General features: G+C 51.7%; 1 protein-coding gene across 3 annotated transcripts; it reads right to left on the reverse strand.

Annotated features, from left to right (window-relative positions):
* Positions 1 to 834: 834 nt before the first annotated feature.
* On the reverse strand, positions 835 to 17,916 carry LOC116944369 (uncharacterized). Of its 3 annotated transcripts, XM_076068598.1 has the most exons (3): positions 17,792 to 17,910; positions 14,034 to 14,184; positions 835 to 6,979 (listed from the first exon to the last, which is right to left on the reverse strand). In XM_076068598.1, exon 3 carries the CDS (start codon positions 6,699 to 6,701, stop codon positions 4,380 to 4,382), a length of 2,322 nt encoding a protein of 773 aa, XP_075924713.1. In that variant the 5' UTR covers positions 6,702 to 6,979; positions 14,034 to 14,184; positions 17,792 to 17,910; the 3' UTR covers positions 835 to 4,379. The 3 variants fall into 3 exon arrangements, with proteins under 3 accessions (XP_075924713.1, XP_032813828.2, XP_032813829.2); XM_032957937.2 differs by lacking the exon at positions 14,034 to 14,184 and having other exon boundaries at positions 17,792 to 17,916; XM_032957938.2 differs by lacking the exons at positions 14,034 to 14,184; positions 17,792 to 17,910 and adding an exon at positions 13,109 to 13,644.
* Between the last annotated feature and the right edge of the window lie 2,879 nt (positions 17,917 to 20,795).

Raw genomic sequence — 20,795 nt, forward strand, 5'->3', positions numbered from 1 at the left:
TATCGAACCATCGAGTCTACGTTTTTTTTTTACTCCATTGTGTTTCCGGCGCACCTGGCACGAGCGCCAAGGGTCTAATTGATAATTAAATATAATAATAGGGGGTTTCCCCTTTTTTCTGGCAACAAAACCAAAACCATGTCTGCATTAACCACAATACCTGCAGTCAAAATGCAAACAAAAAACAGACTATGATAATATATGCATTGTCCTTGAAACTGATTGGTCCACACCAAGGGACGGCTTTCTTTTGAGCCTCGACCCAATTGGTGCTCGACCAGATGACGCCAAAAGGAGTACAGCTCAAAGACAATGCACTATCAAAGTAATGAGGGCCTTTTGGCGTCATCTGGTCGAGCACCAATTGGGTCGAGGCTCAAAAGAAAGCCGTCCCTTGGTGTGGACCAATCAGTTTCAAGGACAATGCATATATTATCATAGTATGTTTTTTGTTTGCATTTTGACTGCAGGTATTGTGGTTAATGCAGACATGGATCCTTGTAAGAAGGTTTCAGTTTTGTTGCCACAAAAAAGGGGAAAAACCCTATTATTACATTTTGGTACTGGCAAAGGAGGTCTAATGATAATAATTAAATGTTTGAGAACTAACGCACGTTTAGAAAGTGCTCCAAAAAAACACATTCATATGCACGATTCGTCTTCCTTGTCCTATTACAATATTAGGTGTTGCTTCCGTCTGCCTCTTTAACGCTCAATAGGAATAAACTCCAGGAAGTGATTGAAGAACTTTCGTTAGTGAAGGCTGCAAAGTGGGGTCAAGATGAATCAGCAAAACAAGAAACGCCGATGACCAACACAAGATTTGCTGACGCGTTATTCTCAGAATTTTTATTTTTAATCACTTGATAGCGTTCATTTACAAACACTTAATAATTACTTATGGACATAGCAACTATTTCTTAATTAAGTACTAATAGAAAACGGACATTGACACACAGATAATGAATAACTTATCACAACGGTTGGTGCAAGGAACTTGGTCCAAGTCTATATTAATAAAACCAAGAGCAGAAATGAAATATTTGTTTAAGTTTAAAACATTGTTGAAATGTGCAAAATGTAGTTACGGTTGTTAAATAGTTAATTGTGAAAATTGCTTTAATTTCGTTAAACAAAAAAAGTACACCGCGAACCCATAAATACAGCCATTCGTATTAGTATAAAAAAGTATGCTAAACTTTCAAGACCTTTGGTCAATTCACTGCTGGATTAAATCTTCCCCACACGTCCCCCTCACCACGTTAGTCAGTGCAGGTTGGTTGGTGAAGCGGAAGAGGGTGGCGGCGAGAGCCAAACCGGTTCAGATAGCAGTCGCCACCGACCTTAGCCGTGGCCAGGTTATAGAACGCAGGCCGCCGGGTTCATAGCGCAGTGCGCTAACCACTCCACCACCACGAGTACAACAACACCACTCTGATCACTCACAAGCCTCAAATATTCGTCACCGATGAGACCGGACTCTCAATTGTGATCAATCCGCTGCTCGATTAAAATATGCCAACGCAAATGGTCACCAAGTCATCATGGCACCTCGCCATCGCTTCCTTCCTGCTGCGAGCTTACGCCCATGACTGTCACACAATCGACGTCCGACCTCCAGTTTCCCGCAATGGAGATTTAAGGAGTCCTCTTGCTACATAAAATGGACGCATCCGTCAAGGACCGCTGTTGCAGTTTCATCGGCATCATTGCCACCTGGCTGTAAGACTTGGGCCTAGTCGCCGACCTCTGGACGTCGCTGCAAACTGGCCATGTCGGCAGCCTGCTCGTATCAATCCTCCGGCGACCCGTGACCAGACCAGATATAACTCGCCACCAATGTTAGCTGTAACCGGGAATCGAATTTCGGTGGCCCAGTTTATGAGTACAAATATATTTGTATTGATCTTCATTAGAGGCTTTCGTGACTGCTGGAATTCATACTCTTTGGTTCTTTCGGTAAAGTCAAGTAGATGGAAAATAAAAATATAAAAAATAGATCACGACGTTTCGATCGCAATAACAAGCGACCGTCGTGATCTACTATTTTTATTTCATTTATTTTTAATCTACGTGACTTTACCGAAAGAACCAAAGAGTATGTTTTTATTGTACCAGGTAAGACCCACCGAGCTATATAGCTCTTGTTTCAGAAGCGACCAGGCCACAAACTATAGCTAAACAAAGTGGCTTATCACGTGGAAATGTGTAGCAGCCAAAAACCCTAAACGTGCAGTGAGCCAACTGACTGCGCCACTGCTCCACCCACTGTCATTGATATGCAGTGGCAAAACACTTAGATTGGAGTAGCTTCGTTGAAGTCCAGCTTTCAAATCATTAAAATAACATTGGTCAACTAGTTAACACTACCTTTAGGAAGGGAATGATAGCAACTTAAAAGCTTAACTTATCACATATAGAAGCCATACACAAAATAAACTCAAATAGAGGCGACCTCCATAATCGCTACAAAGACTATACAAAAGCGTTAAAGTGGGAAATCTTTAACCGTGTAACCAAAAGTAGTTTTGGTCGTTGGGGGTTACTTATCCATACTTCATGCTGGCCAGTGTGAGTCGGTGGAGAAGGGATACTCAGGAACGCTTCAGATATCACTCGCCACTGATGTGAGCCGTGGTCGGGGATTGAACACAAGTGAACGGGTTCATAGCGCAGTGCGCTAATCACTGCGCCACCACTCCTCACCCCAAGTGTAGCCGTTAGTTGTGGACCCATCCGTGCCTGAGATACATTTCAGACTCTCTGCCGGTCTACATTCAGCACTCATATCGTAGGGTGGTCGACCAAGTGACGTACCTCGGGTTAGGAAGAGTTACGAATCGAGTTGACTTTCGTAATGACCAAGGGGGGAAAAAAAGTATGACGAGCGAGAGCTCTCTGGGGCGGAGTTCCAGAAAATCTCTGGATCACAACCTTGAGATGAAGCCATCTATCTCCAGTTTAACAAATCGGCCCTGCGCGTCAATGTATTGGATATTGCGGCACAACAGGAGTTCAAATCCCGCCACTAGGGGGCGCAGAGGGGCTCGTGAATATTTTCCGGGCCACTCAGCGGACGAACCCCCCGCAATATCCCCCCTCCCACGTTCGGCACGACTCTTGGTGGTCAATCCACTGCTGGATGGATGATGGCCTCCCCCCCCCTCCCCGCATTGGCCGTGCGAGTCGTGGGAACGGGGCGATTATTTTGCCACGCCTCACAATCCCGCTCGAGTAGTGTGGGTTGGCGAAAGTGGAAGAGTATAGCTCCAGGAATATACTGTGGTTTTTTTTTTGTGTTTGCATTACCCCACTGGTTGCCCCCCTCCCACCCACCAAACGCTGCACAGCCCCCGTATATCCACGGCGCATGTCCACGCCCTTCCTCGAGTCGCGTACGGGTGTCGTTCACCCGTACGGACGGCGAGCTCACGAAGTTGTTCTCGGGACGCGTGAACAGAGACGAGCATCGTGACACAGAAGCAGAGGCGCCCCAAAATTTCCGCGCCTGGCGCGCCCCTATCCGTTGTACGGTTTTGGAAGGCGCGGGTCGCATCACGCGGCCGGGGTCATTAGAAATGGTAGGGCGGATAGGCAGCTCCGTGGCAGATTCGCCGAATTGGCGATTTCGATCAATCGATCTTCCGAACACCTCATTTTATTCAAGTTGATGGAGAAGTCTGAGCGCCCCACGACTATCACAGATAACAGATTTAGTTGCTTGCGAAGTATTACAATTACAGCATTTTTGTAATTTTCACCACAGTATTATTATTTTTATTATGATCCATTTCGGGACCAATACGAAACAAAGACATTATTTTATCCAAGAAAATTGTAATAGGTCTCGGATTAGCGTTTGCCATTTAATCCAAAATGATAATTTAAATTCTATAATTGTGTAAGTCACAACAATGGCCTTTATGCAGAAATGTCTCAGAGTCTCAAGCAAGACCTTTTTTTTTTCAGGAAGGTCCTGCCTGCTGCATTGGGATATTTGACCAACTGTCACCCCCGCGAGGCGTTTTGAGGGCGGGATAAACCCAAATAAAACTCACAAGCAAAGCAAAAGGACAGAGTAGCCACCTACTTTGCTGTACACGGTCACATCTTTATGGCCACCTAGCAACCTCGCCGGGCCACGGAAGCCCCAACACCTCACGGCTAATAAAAAAAAAATCAAGCGAAAATACTAATCTTGCGTCACGCACGGTCCAATTTAACGCCTCGCGATTGCGAGAATAGATTGGGTTCATGAACTGATTAAATTAACCACCAACCACTACATTAGCAGCAGGTAGCTCGCCGCATCTGGTGGCTACCGAGTGTCCACGGGCGGCGAATTGGTCGTCCCCTCCTCCTCCTCGTGCCGTCTTCCTCTAGAGGGCGGCACGCACACGTGCCCCCACGGCCCTCAGAGCCCCCACGGACCCCACGGCCCATTTGGGCCCCCGGCCACACCCCAGGCCCTGCTGCCGCCGCATGAGGACGTTGGCGCCCACCACGGCGACGCATGGCAGCAGCGGCAGCAGCGGCAGCAGCGCTAGCCCCACGGCGCCCGGCGCCCCGAGCTTCCCCGGCGCCGCCGCCGCGCCGTCTTCGCCGCGGCCGAGGAGCGAGGCGAAGAAGCAGCAGCAGCAGAAGGCGAGGAAGAGGGCGACGGAGAGCCAGAGAGCAGGGAGGAGGAGCGCGGGCCGAGGAGAGGACGCGGGGCCCAGCGCGCGGAGCAAGGCCCGGCCGCCCCGGCCGAGGACCTTCCGCGCCGACGCCTCGGAGATCCTCGCGGCGCGCACCGCCAGCGCCGCCGCGTCGGCCCAGCGAAGGCTCGCCAGGGCCGAGAGGAGGACGAGGCCCTGCTCCACCTCGAACGGGAGCCACGCGGTCGCCAGCTCCTCCTCCGTCACGCCGTCATCCGCGTCGCCGTCGAGAAGCGCGTGAACGTCGGCGGCCGTTGACGCTCGCGATGCCGACGCTCGTCCGCCGGCTCCGGCAACCCAGCCGCGGTCAAGGTCGAGTTCGTCAGCCTTCTGTTCAGTTCCATCGACGTTGTCGTCCTCTTCCGTCTCCTCCTCCAGGATGACGGACAGGTGGTGGTTGTGGCCGTAGACGGCTCCGTTTTCACCCGCTGACCCCAAATCCCCTGCGCCCAGGCCTCCTCCGCCGTCGCGCCGAACGCCACCGCCGCCATCGTCCTCGCCGCCGCCCCCGTTGCCGTCGGCTTCGTCGTCGTCGTCGTCGTACGGAAGTCGGGGCAGCGGCGCGTCCCCGAGCCGTCCGAGCGGCACGTCGGCCCAGCCGCGCACCAGGTAGTCTTGGCAGCGGGGACCAAAGCTCGGCGGCTCGGGCCGGGCGGCGCACGCGGCGGCGCGCAGCAGCTCGTAGCGCTCGCGGAACACGTGCATCTTCTGCAGGAAGGCCACGGGCTCGCCCAGCAGCATCGCGTCCTGGGCCTCCCCGGCCAGCGTCAGCACGGCGGCGTGCTCGTCCAGCACGCCGCGCAGCACGCCGATGGCGCGCTCGTAGCCCAGCGAGGCATGCCGGCTCGCCGCCTCCATGTACTCCATCACGGCCATCTGCTGCTTGCCGAGGTCGTCGCGCAGCGCCGCGAAGTAGGCCTCCACCTGCGCCGCCTCCTGGTTCACCAGCACCTCGTACCCGGCGCGCTGCGCCTCGAGCTCCAGCAGCTGGGTTCGCGCCGTGGCCCAGGGCCCCGGGTGACGTTGCTTCGCTCGACGTCGCGGGCTCCGATTCTGCTCCTCGTTTTGCTCGTCCACCGCTTCCTTGGCCCCTCGAGCGACCGCCTCGTCCCCACCAGCTCGGTCTCCCCGTCCATTTTCCCCTCCCTGATCTTCCCTTCCACTCCCCAACTCCTCCTCGCTCGTCCCGCCGCTTGTCGTCCTCCTCCTGCGACGCTCCCCTTGCCGCTCCACATCCTGAGCCTCTTCCTCAACCTCCTCCTGCTGCTGGTCATCCTCGGCAGCATCGTCACCATCGTTACCACGATGAGCATCGCCACCATCTTCCGGAACTGGATCCGAAACGGTGGCCGAATCTCCAACTCCCTCCTCCTGCTGCCGCCGCCGCCGCCGCTGCTGGTCCACGGCTACCCCCATCACGTCGTCGTCGTCGTCGTCGTCGTCACTGCCACCGCTGCTACTGGGGCCGCCAGCGCCGGCGCCCCCACCGTCGCCTTCGTCGTCGTCGTCGGAGAGCAGCGCTCGCGTGCTCTCCTCGAGCACGCGGCCCTCGCGGGCGCAGGCGGACGCGAGCGACTCGATGTCGTGGCTGCGGTGCTCGCCCAGCGTGAGACAGAAGCCGCACACGAGCGTGCGGTCCGTGAGGCAGTAGACGTTGAGCGGCTGCTCGCTGTGCTCGGCGCACGCCGGCGGGCGCGCCGACTCGGCGAGCTCGCGCTCGCGCTGCAGCTTCTGCTGGCGCCGGTACTTTTCCACGATGGCCACCAGCGAGTAGTTGAGCGGCAGGTAGGAGAGGCCCGCCGAGGGCATGTCGAACATGTGGCGGCAGCTCGGGCACTTGAGGGGCACGCGGAGGGCTCGCCACAGCGGGAACTGCTCCACCGTGGCCTGCAGGACGCTCTCCAGGCAGCGGCGGCAGAAGGTGTGCGAGCAGGGCAAGACGCGCGGCTCCTCGAACAGCGAGAAGCACACGGGGCACGTGAGGTCCTCCTCCAGGTGTTCCATGGCTGAGCAGGGCGGCGAGAGTGAACGGCGCGGCGGCGGAGGAGGACGCAGAGGAGAGCTGCGCTGGATGAGGCAATCGCGTCACGCGATTTGTATTCTCACCGGCGCTTTAAGAATCCCCAACCGGATTTCGCAGGGAGTCTGGGTGTTGTTCCTTGTCACGAAACGGGAAAATAACAGAACTAAGAAAAAGGAAGAAGCCGAGGAAAGCAACGTCGCAGAACTTTGGTCCAACCCTGCGATGCGTGCAGATTCTTTGAAGGCTTCCGAGATTAATCCTGAAAATGAGAGGGTAGCAGTTGGTGGAGAGGGAGTGAGGTATGGGGGTGCGGGGAGCAAGGAAAAAAACAAGACAGAAAAATGTTAATGGATTCAGTAAAGCATGTGTTTGGGTTTAAAAAAAGGTGTTATTTCTATTGTACAATTTTTGTTGTGCTATCGAGGTCGTGTTCTGAGAAAGCATCCGGTAGGATTTCTCGCACAGCAGTGCAAGCTTTTATATTGGAGTAAGAGGACCACGGAGTACAATATCGCAGCGCTACCTGTGATGCGAGCTCCCATCGAATCACCCTCTGGTGCACACACGCAGTGCTGTAGAGGGCAGCACTTCATTGGGTTCGTCACATGACCGTAAACCCGAAGTTTGAATTGTTTGTACGGGCAGTCCTCGACTTACGACCAGAATTCGTTCGTGGGGCCGGTTGACCGGTGCGTGGTCGCGGGTGTTCGGAAATCGAGGCCTGAATGTAATTAATTCCAGAGCTGGAATTTAGCCAAGTTAATATCAGCACCAAATTTTAAAACGTGAATATTTTTCGCGCGCGTGTGTGTGCGTTGCCAACTCACCAACTACACTTAACCTGGTTTAAATCTTTGGTTCTATTCGGTCAAGTCACGTAGGTAAAAAATAAAACAACAATAGAACCAAAGAGTATGGATCCTTGCAGTCACGAAAGCTTTAAATCTAGAACTGGTTTAAATCGCAGGCGGCATTGATTATTGCGCAGTGAAGCCAGCTCAGCACTCCGACTTCTGAGCTACCTGGCCACCAAGGGCTGTAATTTTTTTTGAGAATTAAAACTCTGAAATTCATAATCATCCACCCTGCAATACAACTCGATTCGCACAGTTAGGACGCAATGGTTAGAAAAAAAAATATTATATGGTTTCCAATACGCGTTGGGTCAATATCGATTTAAAAAAATTCAGGAATACACCATATGTACATTACAGGACACAAATGTAGCATCGATTTAAACCGAAGCATGTGTAAGTACATAACATTTTATAGGTTTAATTAACTGCTAATTAAAAACACAAATCATATGCTAAATTAGCCCTACGGCGCAGGCAGACCCTCATTCAGCAGGAGATCGCCAAACGAGATATCCATGTAAATAACACGCTAATGCAACATTAGCATCTGCTGCTGTGCAACCACAGCTGATGCTAACGAGACGGTGGGAGGGAGGGGGGGGACGGAAAGAGATTAAACAAATCAATACTTGAATCGAATCTGTTCCCAATACTGACAATTCGTCCAATCTCTCCGTGGGTGTGTGTGTGCTGCAGCTCGTTACACCCCTGATTAGTACAGCAATTAGGGCAGGCTCAGAGATTGCAACAGTTGACCGCAAGGTGTCATGGGAGGCACGACACGTGTGCTCACTGCTCACAGCAGCAGGCGTCCGGCTCCAACCATGAGCCCTTCTGTAGGAGGAAGACGCATCGCGGCTAGGGAGGGAAGATGATGATGATGGTCGATGCTAACAATGGAGCGGCAGCCAAAGGCGGAGTGAAAACGCCCAGAAATAATATAAATTTTAAAAAAATCTTTTTTTTAAAACCACGCTTTTATGAAATGTACTAGTAATGGGAGAACTCCGGGAAGTGGCCCCGAAGCTTGCCACGACGTAAGGGGACCGTGGGCCAATCACAGCCAACGTCAGTTTAGCGTGGACAGTAAGACCCAAGCCGAAACATAACATACACAAAATAATTTTTAAAAATGTGTTTTTTTTTATGATAGAATTGTCATCAGCATGACATAAGTATACCAAGTTTGCAGCCGATGCCACATTGGGAAGTGGGTTAACATTGAGTTACAAGATTTGTGATACAGCAACAACAAACCTTCTTCTTGGTTCTTTCGGTAAAGTCACGTAGAAGGGAAATAATAAAATAAAAACATAATAACATACAATTATCACGACGTTTCGGCCACAACACAAGCAGCCGCCTTCAGGTGAAGAAACAGAACTGTCGGGAAGACAGCGCTCCAATGAACACTGCCAAGCTTGGCAGCGACTTTTAAGCTGGGTGGGAGGAGCAGAGCGCCTTGACAAAGGAGTTTACATATCAACAGAATAATTTAGCATTGACGTAGCAATGTTAATGTGATAGATTAGCAGGATGTTAAAGTCAGAAATTAGCATGTAACTGGGAAATTATATGAAAGATTACACTGAAAGGCACTAAGTGATTAGCAGGATGTTAAAGTGAGAAATTAGCATGTTACTGGGAGATTAGCATGATGTTAGTGTGAGGATTTAGCATGTAACTGGTCACGGAAGTGGCTATGTTAAAGTCAGAGTTTACATATCAACAGAGGCATTTAGTATATTAACGCTAAAGAACTGCAACTATCCACCTATCATACAATAAACCGATGTGAAAGAACTAAATATAAACTACATCAATATAATCAATGTACTCAATATATCCTCCAATAAGTTGAGCTATTATGTTTTATTTGTATTATTTTATTATTTCCCTTCTACGTGACTTTGCCGAAAGAACCGAGAAGATGAATCCATGCAGTCACGAAAGCTTTAAATCAAAACAACAACAACAGAGTGAGTTAAATGAAAGCGTGTAATAAGGGAATTAAGTTAGTGTGCACGTGGTGCCACATTGATTGCAGTTATTGCATCTCAGCTTGGGATGGCTGTCATCCAGCCGTGTGTGTTGAACTTCTTTCGCATCGTACGTAGCCAACCGTGCGAGTTGGAGGTGTGGATATACGACACTGATGTTGGCTGCAAGTGGGGGGGGGGGGGGTGGGGGGAAATAAAAGAACGGTGGCTGATGACGATAAATAATTCACTCCATGGATTGTGAGGATGAGCCGATTTCATTGCTCCATCTCGTCCGTGGACGTGCTTTGGGAACGCTTTCAACGTAATTGACCAGAACCCTGTTATTGCTCTTGACCAGGGATCGGTCACCGAAATAACGAGGGAGGGGCCGTCCATAAATGACGTCACGCACTTAGGGGGGGCGGTCAGACATTTGTGACGATGCGTGACAATGGGGGGGGGGGTGAGAAATGTGACGTCACATCAAAATGCGCAACTTTAAATATAGAATTGTTGTAATAGCACTAATTGTTATAACAACACTCCTACAACATCAGAGTGCACTACAATGACAATAGTTTAAAGCGATTTGAAGCATGTTTTATTTTCAAAATGGAAATGTGTTTTTTTTTGGGGGGGGGCAAAGCTTTGTGACGTCATATTTGAGGGGGGTCTGACTTTTTGTGACGCCGTGTGACGAGGGGGGGGGGGGAGCTCAAAAATCGTCCAAAATCGCGTGATGTCATTTATGGGCGGCCCCGGACATTTTTTTCTTTCGATTTTGATACAAAACTCAATATTTAAAGGGCCTCACGCAAAGCATGCGAATACGTAGATTACACGCAACGCGTCACGATTCAGTCCATAAAGGGGCCGCAGGTTGCCGACCCCTTCTGTGGCGACGTGTCCTGCCCAGTAACGGCCCCCACTTTATTTTCTCAACGGGTTGAATTATGCCGTGATCCTGCGTGTGTTCTCTACGACATTAAACGCGTCCGAGTACAAACCCGCATGGTCGAAAAAGCGTTGCAGAGTCGGGCATATGCACGGTTTTTCTTCCTCGGTCTTTTTTTTCCCCTCTTATAATTTCGTGTTTAATTATGCACCGGGAAGCGTCGCGTTACACATAAATGGGAAATCAGTTTCTAAATTAGCATCGTTAGAAAAGCTCAATTATTACAAAACACCCCCCCCCCTCCAAGGGATTAAACACACTTTGCTGTGATTCGGTTGCGATGAGATTCACGAGCGAAAAAAAGCTCTTGTTTTTGTTTTGGCAGAAGCGCCCTTAATGGCTGTAAACAGGGGTCACGTGAAACTCTTTCAGAATCAGAATCCTTATTTCGACTGCAAGAGGAATCCGATGAGCTATGATCGCAGATGTCCAGTATGGGCTGGTCAGATCGTGGAAGCAAATTAAATTCGAGCCTTCGACAGTTCCTCGGCTGGGCGACCACTCTACTTGTAACAGGTGCTATAGGCTGCTGCTGGGCCACGTGGTGGGCATTGTAGAAAGTTACATTGTTGTACTGTACTCCTACGCTCCCACGTCTACGGCTTTACCAAACAGGCACTGACCAGCATGGTGCAGTATGGTTACTCGTCGCACGGCCTTTGGGGCCGTCCATAAATGACGTCACGCGATTTTTGACGATTTTTGACCCCCCCCCCCCTCGTCAGACGGCGTCACAAAAAGTCAGACCCCCCCTCAAATATGACGTCACAAAGCTCTGCCCCCCCCCCCCCAAAAAAATATATGCTTCAAATCGCTTTAAACTATTGTCATTGTAGTGCGTATTTAATGTGCCGCTGCACTCTGATGTTGTAGAAGACATTTATTAAAAAAGTATATTTGATTAAGTAGAACGTGTTGTCTATTTATTTTAAAAAATTGCGCATTTTGATGTGACGTCACATTTCTCAAACCCCCCCCCGCCGCCCTCGTCACAAATGTCTGACCCCCCCCCTCCCCCTAGGTGCGTGACGTCATTTATGGACGGCCCCTTTACCCAGCAGTGGATTTTATCAGGCGCTCTTGGGACACATACGTGAGCGCTCGAGTGTGAACATTCTGAAGGTGTACGCTCCCTTGATTGCATCCGCCGCTGTTAAATCATACTAATTACACCTTGCGTTGTGAAACACCCAGTTGTACCAACGCGGTCAATTACACAACGAGAAGTGGCACGGGGGGCTCATTGGGAAGGGTCAAACGTTCGAGAGGGAAAGGAAAATAAGCACGCGCCTCATGCGCCGCTTCCTTACTCAAGTCCTGAATTAGGACTCGCGCACCAGTCTTGTTTGGCGGGCCACAATTAAAGTAAAATTAATTCATTCGCCTCGGTCACTGCAAGGGCCTTCACAGCGGCGTTGCTGTCAAGGTTAAAGATTTCGCCCCCGATCCCCACACGCAGTCTGGTACCCGATCAGTGAAAATGAGACGCTTGTAGTGGGTGGGAGCTTAACGATCCGTTTGCGAGTTCGACCGTCAAGTGGCCTGCCACGCCATAAACGCCGGATTAATTATCCTCGGAGCAAAAGTAGCTGCAACACGTGTAGTAGCTGCAACACGTGTAGTAGCTGCAACACGTGTAGTAGCTGCACCACGTGTAGTAGCTAATACACGTGTAGTAGCTAATACACGTGTAGTAGCTAATACACGTGTAGTAGCTAATACACGTGTAGTAGCTAATACACGTGTAGTAGCTAATATACGTGTAGTAGCTGCACGTGTAGTCGCTACATATGTAGTAGCTGCGGGCCCCGCGCTAAACGCTTTCAAGATATCAATTCCGGTTCAGTGATTCTGCACTTGCTCTATTACTATAGTACTATACTGCCTTCAACTTGTATGAACGACTGGGTGTTTAAGGTGAGCGATTTGTCGTATTATTTGGCTGTATAGCAAATAAAATAAATACTATGACGAAGCTGATTGCAATTGCCGGCGAAACGTCGTACTCGAATTGTTGATGTTGTCGTGGGTTTACCCTCCAACACACCGGTGTGCTGAACTCATAACGAATTGGACACGTGTTGTTTACGTGACAAACCTTACTAGTTTACTGTATCGGGTTTAACTACACATTTATATTTTACGCGATGTAACCCAGAAAACATCTATCATGGGTTTTTTTTATGTTTGCCAGTTAAGTCCCACCGAACTATGCAACTCTTTTTCAGAAGCGACCTGGCCACGAATGATAGCTCAACGGCATGGCGTATCAAATCACGTGGAAGATTCAGAGCACCCAAATACTCTAAACGAGTGCTGTTGATTCTGAATGTGGGAGGGAAAATCCGGAGGATCCGGAGCAAAATCCATACAACCACGGGGCGAGAGACGCAAACTCCAAATATTCAGCAGCAGGCGTCAGGGTCGGGATCGAACCCACGACCTCCTGCACACCAGGCGAGGTAGTTAACATCTCCTAGCCATCGTAGCGGTTCGGGATTAGTTGAAGAGGGGGGTGGGTGGGGGGGTGTTGCATGGCGTGCCCCGCACTGCCAGCTCCAGGTGCTGCTGGCTGTCCGTTGATAGGCGCTCACCTTGCACCTGGCGGGGTAATCATCTCACCACGTGTCCGTGCAACCCATCTGCGTCTCCGTCCGTGTGTCTGTCGCTTTGTCCCCAATCTGTCGACGCTGCATCTCAGTGCGTTAATCGGCGTCTCCCGCGTGTCTGCGTTGAGCTCTTCATCCCGTGTCTACGTGTCGCCCCGTTTGTCTTCGTCAGTACCCGTGTCTTCGTCTCTCGAGCTCACCACCCCCATGTGTACCGTCTTCATCATCTTCCCTCTCGCAGAGGTCACAAACTTTAATGCTCCAAAACACAAGCCCACGGGTCGGAACCCCCAAATAAACAATAATATACAATTAGTTATAATTCGGTTTTAAAAAAACAATCACTCAATATTTCAAGAGCCGCAATGCACTGACTGTGTGGTGAATACGAGACGGCGAATCCTTAACAAAGGGCCGCCTGTTGATAACCTCTGCACCATGACCCTATTATTCTTCTCCCCCCCACCTCTCTCTGCTCTCGCTCCTTCTTCCTCTCCAGGTAAACACAGCTCGCGCTGCACCTGCTGCGACGTTCCCCGAGCCTCCCTCCCCCTTCATCCTCCTCCCCCCACCACCACCAGGTGCACGCAGACAAAAGGCAGCAACACGACAGCAGCTGTTGCGGCTCTCCGCGCTTTGCCGCACGGCAGCCCGCGGGGAGCACTTTCTCAAAGTGCACCCAAAAACTTGATTTTTGTTTTTATAACGTGGCCCGCGCACCCCACCACCGCCGCGTGCGATTGGTCGATTGGTGCAGACGGCCACGCCCACTGCGCGCGAGCTCGCCGATCGATTGAACAATATTGGTGATTTTTTTTTAGAGAGAGAGATGTTTTGACAATCCACTGCTGGATGAAGGCTTCCCCGTGCCGTGTAGGTCATGGGGGCGGGGGGGGGTGTTTGGCCATACTTCACCAGGTCGGTCACTACGGGTTGATGAAGGAAAGCGCTCCAGGACCGGTTCAGATATCACCTCGCCACTGATGTTTGCTGTGGCCAGGAACTCGGGTGGCAGATGACCCACGACTGCGCCACCGCTTCACACCGCCATCACAACGCACCTAAATCATACATACCCCCTACTAATCACAATAACTCCTTGCCATCATACCACTCCCATCCACAACAGCACCCCCTTCCACAACTCACATTACAGTACACAATACAGCACCCCCTCCCATCACACCACCCCCCCATCCACAACATGCACACCATCACCCCCATCCACACCATCACCCCCTCCCCTCCTCCACACGAATCCTCCGCGTCTGTGGCGATGGATTTGACAATAAACAAACCGATTAATAAAAAAATTCGCGTGCCCAGGTGTCCAATTCATCTTGTGGGGGAGGGAGAGAGGTGGGACACGTGGCGGCGGCGGCGTCGACGGTTTAGGACCGCGTCACGCCGAGAGCACGTGACGAGCACGTGACGCCGGCAAACAGCCACAAGACAAAGACACAGTGGGCACACACAGAGACTCACTCACCCATCATGATACACGTCGAGTATCATGATGGGTCAGTGGGACTCACGGTTTTACGAAATGGGTGTGCGCGTGTCTCACGGATTCACTTTTGTTGTTGTTGTTGCTGCTTGCCCGAGAATAGTAAACCCGGCCCCGTGTATTGTAGTCTAACCAGCAATTTCTTGCCTCGGCCTCCAAGCCGATTATGTTTTTTTTTATGTCAGATTCAGATCCACTATCTCTGAGTAACAAAGGGGGGAGAACACACTTACAACTATCTAAGGTTATTATTTCATCCACCAAGTGGAGTACATTAACCGATTGGTGCGACGTAAACTAATTTTGTAACCCCCTCCACCCTCCGATTATCTCCCCAAGGGACTCGCCCGTGGCCCGCAAAGTTTATTTGGGGTCCGCTCCCGGTTTTTTCGGTTTCCGTCTCAGTTTACTTTTAGGATTTCGTCCGTGGGTCTCGCCGATTTGAACCCACGGTGGGTGGGGGCTGACGAGCACGAAGCACGTTCACCACATCACGTGACCAGCATCACAATCACCCAGACATCACACCAAAGACAAAGATTCCTCCGTTGTAGCCTTAACAGACTGTAGGGGCAAGTGCTGTTAGCGAGCACCTGTGAAGGCCGGCACGGCACACGAGAGGGGGTGGGTGGCCAGCACCACCACACCCGACCGCCTTTGTCTCCCTAGTGGCGATGTTTACTACACACCGCACCAGGTACTCACTTGGAGGCCGAGTCTACCTAGGAGACGCCCAGGACCGCCTCAGATTATAATCGTCACTGGGTGTTGGCCGTGGAGCGGGAATCGAACTCGGGTCGCGAGGTTCGTAGCGCAGCGCGCTGACCGCTGCGCCACCGCTCCCCATGAACGTCGCGAGTAAGCAAACCAAGTGACACGGATTCGCCCATTCTAGGAATCGTCAGGGTGGCAACGGTGTCGAGGTGGCACTTTGCGCTTCGATTACTCCCCGCCACCGACTCCAGCCACGGCTAACGTCAGTGGCGAGTGAAAGCTGACCCGGTGTTGGGAGGGTCTGTCCCTCCCACGCCTCTTCTGTATGCGTGCATGCTGAACTTCTTTCGCACCGTACCGTAGCCAACCGTGCTAATCGGAGGCGCGAGAGAGGTGGGGGTGGGGAACAAACCAAATCTCCTCTACACCAACCCGCACTGACCGGATTGGTGAAGTATGGTCAAAGGGCTGCCGTGACAGACGTGGAAGATGCCTCGATCCCGCAGTGGACTAATTGACGTTAATTTATCTATTAACAATAAAAAAATGGGGACGCGAGTTAAGCGAGGTTTTATTTGTTGTTGTTGTTGTTATTTTCGCTGGGTTATTTCCGTCTCCGCAGTTAATAATATTGCTTCGAGTTTGGCGACACATTACTTATTTAATTACTGCGTGATAAACCGGTTTCGCAAATCCCGTGGGGGATGGAGGGAAGCGGAGCTCCACTCGCCTCGTGTATCGCAGCACGGGGCGCGTGTTCCGGTGTGATGTGCAAACAAACATAGTTGGGGAGCGGTGGTGTTGTGGTTAGCGCTGCGCTGCGCTATGAACCCGGCGACCCGGGTTCCATTCCCGCTTAACGGCCAACGCCACAGTGACGATTGTCTGAACCGGTACTGGGCCTACCCTAGGTCGACTCGGCCTCAAATGAGTACCCGGTGCGGTGTGTAGTGAACATCGCCACTGGGGAGACAAAGGCGGTCGGGCGTGGTGCTTGGCCACCCACCCCCTCGTGTACCGTTCCGGCCTTCATAGGTGCTGCTCGCTAACAGCACTTGCCCCTACAGTCTATTAAGGCTATACGGGGGATCTTTGTCCTTGTGTAAACATCAACTATGGGGGGAACCAGGCGCTCGCTAACTGCACTTTCCCCGCGGTGGCGGGGAATCTTTGTTCCGCTTTGCGTCTGTGGATGCGTCTGTGGATGTGTCTATGGATGCGTCTGTGGATGTGTCTGTGGATGCGTCTGTGGATGTGTCTGTGGATGCGTCTGTGGATGCGTCTGTGGATGTGTCTGTGGATGTGTCTGTGGATGCGTCTGTGGATGTGTCTGTGGATGTGTCTGTGGATGTGTCTGTGGATGTGTCTGTGGATGCGTCTGTGGATGCGTCTGTGGATGCGTCTGTGGATGTGTCTGTGGATGTGTCTGTGGATGTGTCTGTGGATGTGTCTGTGGATGTGTCTGTGGATGTGTCTGTGGATGTGTCTGTGCGTGCGACGCTGGGTAGTTGTCATCGCGGTGGTTAACGGAGCACCACCTTCTGCTACGGAACCCGGCCGACCAAAGCGTTCGATTCCAGCTCACGGTCAATAACAGTGGCGAATATTAAACAAAAAAAACAACCGGTCCTCATATCGAGCACCTGGGGAGACAAAGGTGGCCGGGCGTGGTGCTTGGTCAGCGAACCCCCTCGTGCGCACTGCTCATGGCACCGTCTGTGAAAGGCGTGCGAGAACGTGAGCGAGCGTGTCTGTGAGAGAGAGAGATGTAGCGTGTGCTGTGTGTGTGCTGTGTGTATGCGTGTGTGTGCTGTGTGTGTGCGTGTGTGTGCTGTGCGTGTGCTGTGTGTGAGCTGAGTGTATCGGCGTGGATGGGGGAAGCCGGCAGTGCAGTGGCCCACTGCTGCACACCGCGCTACAAACACGACGGTGACGATTCCCGCTCACGGCCAACATCAGGGCGAGGAATATTTGAACCAGTCCTGTGCCCCCCCCCCCCCCCATCAGGGCTGTGGAGACAACAGCTGCCTGGCGGTGTGGTATCTGTCCACAGCATCCTTCCAGCCTTAACGCGGCGCTCGCTAACATCACCACAGCCCTTGCGCGTGCGTGGCGCGCACACGCGCGCCTGTGTTGTGTACCACGTGAATGTGGAGGCTTCTGCGTCTGCGTTGTATGCCGCGCTGCGCTATCAACTTGACTCGATTTTAGACTTCCCGATATCGGGATTTTTGCATACCCCCCCCCACCCCCCCATAGGGCAGACTCGGCCTGACAGTGTACCGGCAAAAAAACAATACTTATCGATTCAAGGCAAAATCGGATTGCCACCGATACAGCCCCATACGCCAGTACACATGGCAGTACACACACACACAAATACTCAAAGGGTTCCCCCACGCAGACTGTCGGTACACGCGGGTCGATAACAAAAACGGTCCACTCACCCAGCTCTCGGGAGACGCAGGAGCACGAGCGGGCAGCGTTGTGACGCGCGCGGTGTTTACAAGGGCGCGACGCGACGCGATTTATACCTGCGCGACGTCTCTCCCCTGTTGTGACGTCAGCACCCAGTCTCACTTCACCCCCCCCCCCTACATCAGCCCCCCCCCCCTCCTCCTCTCATCACCCACCACCCCATTTCACATTCACCCTTCAGTCCCACTTGACCATCAATCTCATTCCCCCTCCCATCTAACAGGACCCCCACAACCCTCCCTCCCTCCCCCGCCAACAATCCCACAGCCCCCACCCACCCACCTCCTCACTCCCCTCCATCTCACTCCCCTCCTGACGATCTCACGTAATCCTCCAGTCTCATTGCTCTCTCGACCTGCCAACACCTCGCTCAGCCCTCAACTCATTTCACATCCTCATCTCACACCCCTCTCCCCCCACATCTTCTCCCCCACCCCGCCCCCCAAACATCCCCATCCCTATCATTCATCCAATATTCCCATCCAATTTAACCTCTCAAATCTTACCCCCCCCCCCCTCTCACATCTCCCCCCCACCTCGCCGCAACCACTCTCATCCCCTGTCGAATATCATCCCCCAAACTCCACCCCCTCCGATTACCCCATTCACTCCTCCAACCCCCCACACAAATCTGACACCCACACGCGCACTCGGATTCCCAAACCTCCGCCTCACCCCTCCCCTCCATGGCTCACGCAGTCTCTTACAACGGCCTACGACAACTCCATTAGCCATGGTCAATCCACTGCTGGATGAAGAAGGCCTTTCCCTCCAAGCCGCCCGCTGCCGCCCGTCTCTCGACACGCTGCGATGTCACCATTCATGACCCGTCACCGGGGCAGCAGCAGGCGAGCCGATTTCATCACGGTAGGCCACCAACATCGCCACCAATGAGGCCCATCTCGTGGGGCCTCGCAAGCTAAGCAACATCGAGTGTGGTTATCACTTACATGGGTGACTACCTTATGACGCGCCGCAAATGACTGGCTCACTCTCGTCCAGAGAGACAGACAGAGAGAGACAGACAGAGGACGGCCCAGAGACGCGAGGAGGACCGACAGCAAAGCTGAAATGCAGCCACGCGACGAGCCAGCGATGACAATTGCCCGAGTTCCGCTGTCCTCTATACGCGAAGGTGTTACCGGCCAATTAATGAGTGTTTACACGTGGTGGGGCAGAGCAGCGAGCACCCGGAGGATACCCACGCGTGCGAAGGGCCAGCGCCTCTATTCCCGCACAGATGGAACGGATAGGGTGGGGGGAGGGGGGTCCACGTAATTTGCTGTACTGCCTTCTGGCCAGTCAGGGCTATTGTGTCGCCTGCTCGAAGCCCACCGGGGAGGGAGTTTCACAACATCCGTGCGCGGTGATCCACCAACCCTCGCCGCTGCCTCCACGGTGCTGGATTAGTTGGTCACGTGCGTAACAGGCACAGCCCGGCAAAATCCATGCAGTTCTTGGCGCTGGTCTGAACACCCAGCACGACGATCGTCCCTGCGTTCGAATAAATACACCACTGCGTATGGGTGTCCACTGAATACGTTAACCCATATTCACCACTGTGTATGGGTGTCCACTGAATACGTTAACCCATATTCACCACTGCGTATGGGTGTCCATTGAATACGTTAACCCATATTCACCACTGTGTATGGGTGTCCACTGAATACGTTAACCCATATTCACCACTGTGTATGGGTGTCCACTGAATACGTTAACCCATATTCACCACTGCGTATGGGTGTCCACTGAATACGTTAACCCATATTCACCACTGCGTATGGGTGTCCACTGAAAACGTTAACCCATATTCACCACTGTGGACACCTATCCATTGAATACGTTAACCCATATTCACCACTGTGTATGGGTGTCCACTGAATACGTTAACCCATATTCACCACTGCGTATGGGTGTCCATTGAATACGTTAATCCATATTCACCACTGTGTATGGGTGTCCACTGAATACGTTAACCCATATTCACCACTGCGTATGGGTGTCCACTGAAAACGTTAACCCATATTCACCACTGTGGACACCTATCCATTGAATACGTTAACCCATATTCACCACTGCGTATGGGTGTCCACTGAATACGTTAACCCATATTCACCACTGCGTATGGGTGTCCATTGAATACGTTAATCCATATTCACCACTGCGTATGGGTGTCCACTGAATACGTTAACCCATATTCACCACTGCGTATGGGTGTCCACTGAATACGTTAACCCATATTCACCACTGCGTATGGGTGTCCATTGAATACGTTAACCCATATTCAACACTGCGTATGGGTGTCCACTGAATACGTTAACCCATATTCACCACTGTGTATGGGTGTCCACTGAATACGTTAACCCATATTCACCACTGCGTATGGGTGTCCACTGAATACGTTAACCCATATTCACCACTGCGTATGGGTGTCCACTGAAAACGTTAACCCATATTCACCACTGTGGACACCTATCCATTGAATACGTTAACCCATATTCACCACTGCGTATGGGTGTCCACTGAATACGTTAACCCATATTCACCACTGCGTATGGGTGTCCATTGAATACGTTAATCCATATTCACCACTGTGTATGGGTGTCCACTGAATACGTTAACCCATATTCACCACTGCGTATGGGTGTCCACTGAATACATTAACCCATATTCACCACTGCGTATGGGTGTCCACTGAATACGTTAACCCATATTCACCACTGCGTATGGGTGTCGACTGAATATGTTAACCCATATTCACCACTGCGTATGGGTGTCCACTGAATACGTTAACCCATATTCACCACTGCGTATGGGTGTCCAGTGAATACGTTAACCCATATTCACCACTGTGGACACCTATCCATTGAATGCGTTAACCCATATTCACCACTGTGGACACCTATACATTGAATACTTTAACCCATATTCACCACTGCGTATGGGTGTCCAATGAATACGTTAACCCATATT

This window comes from Petromyzon marinus, chromosome 21 (genome assembly GCF_048934315.1).
Source record: "Petromyzon marinus isolate PM22_M1 ecotype Great Lakes invasive population chromosome 21, UKy_Petmar_22M1.pri1.0, whole genome shotgun sequence".
Lineage (NCBI taxonomy): Eukaryota > Metazoa > Chordata > Hyperoartia > Petromyzontiformes > Petromyzontidae > Petromyzon > Petromyzon marinus.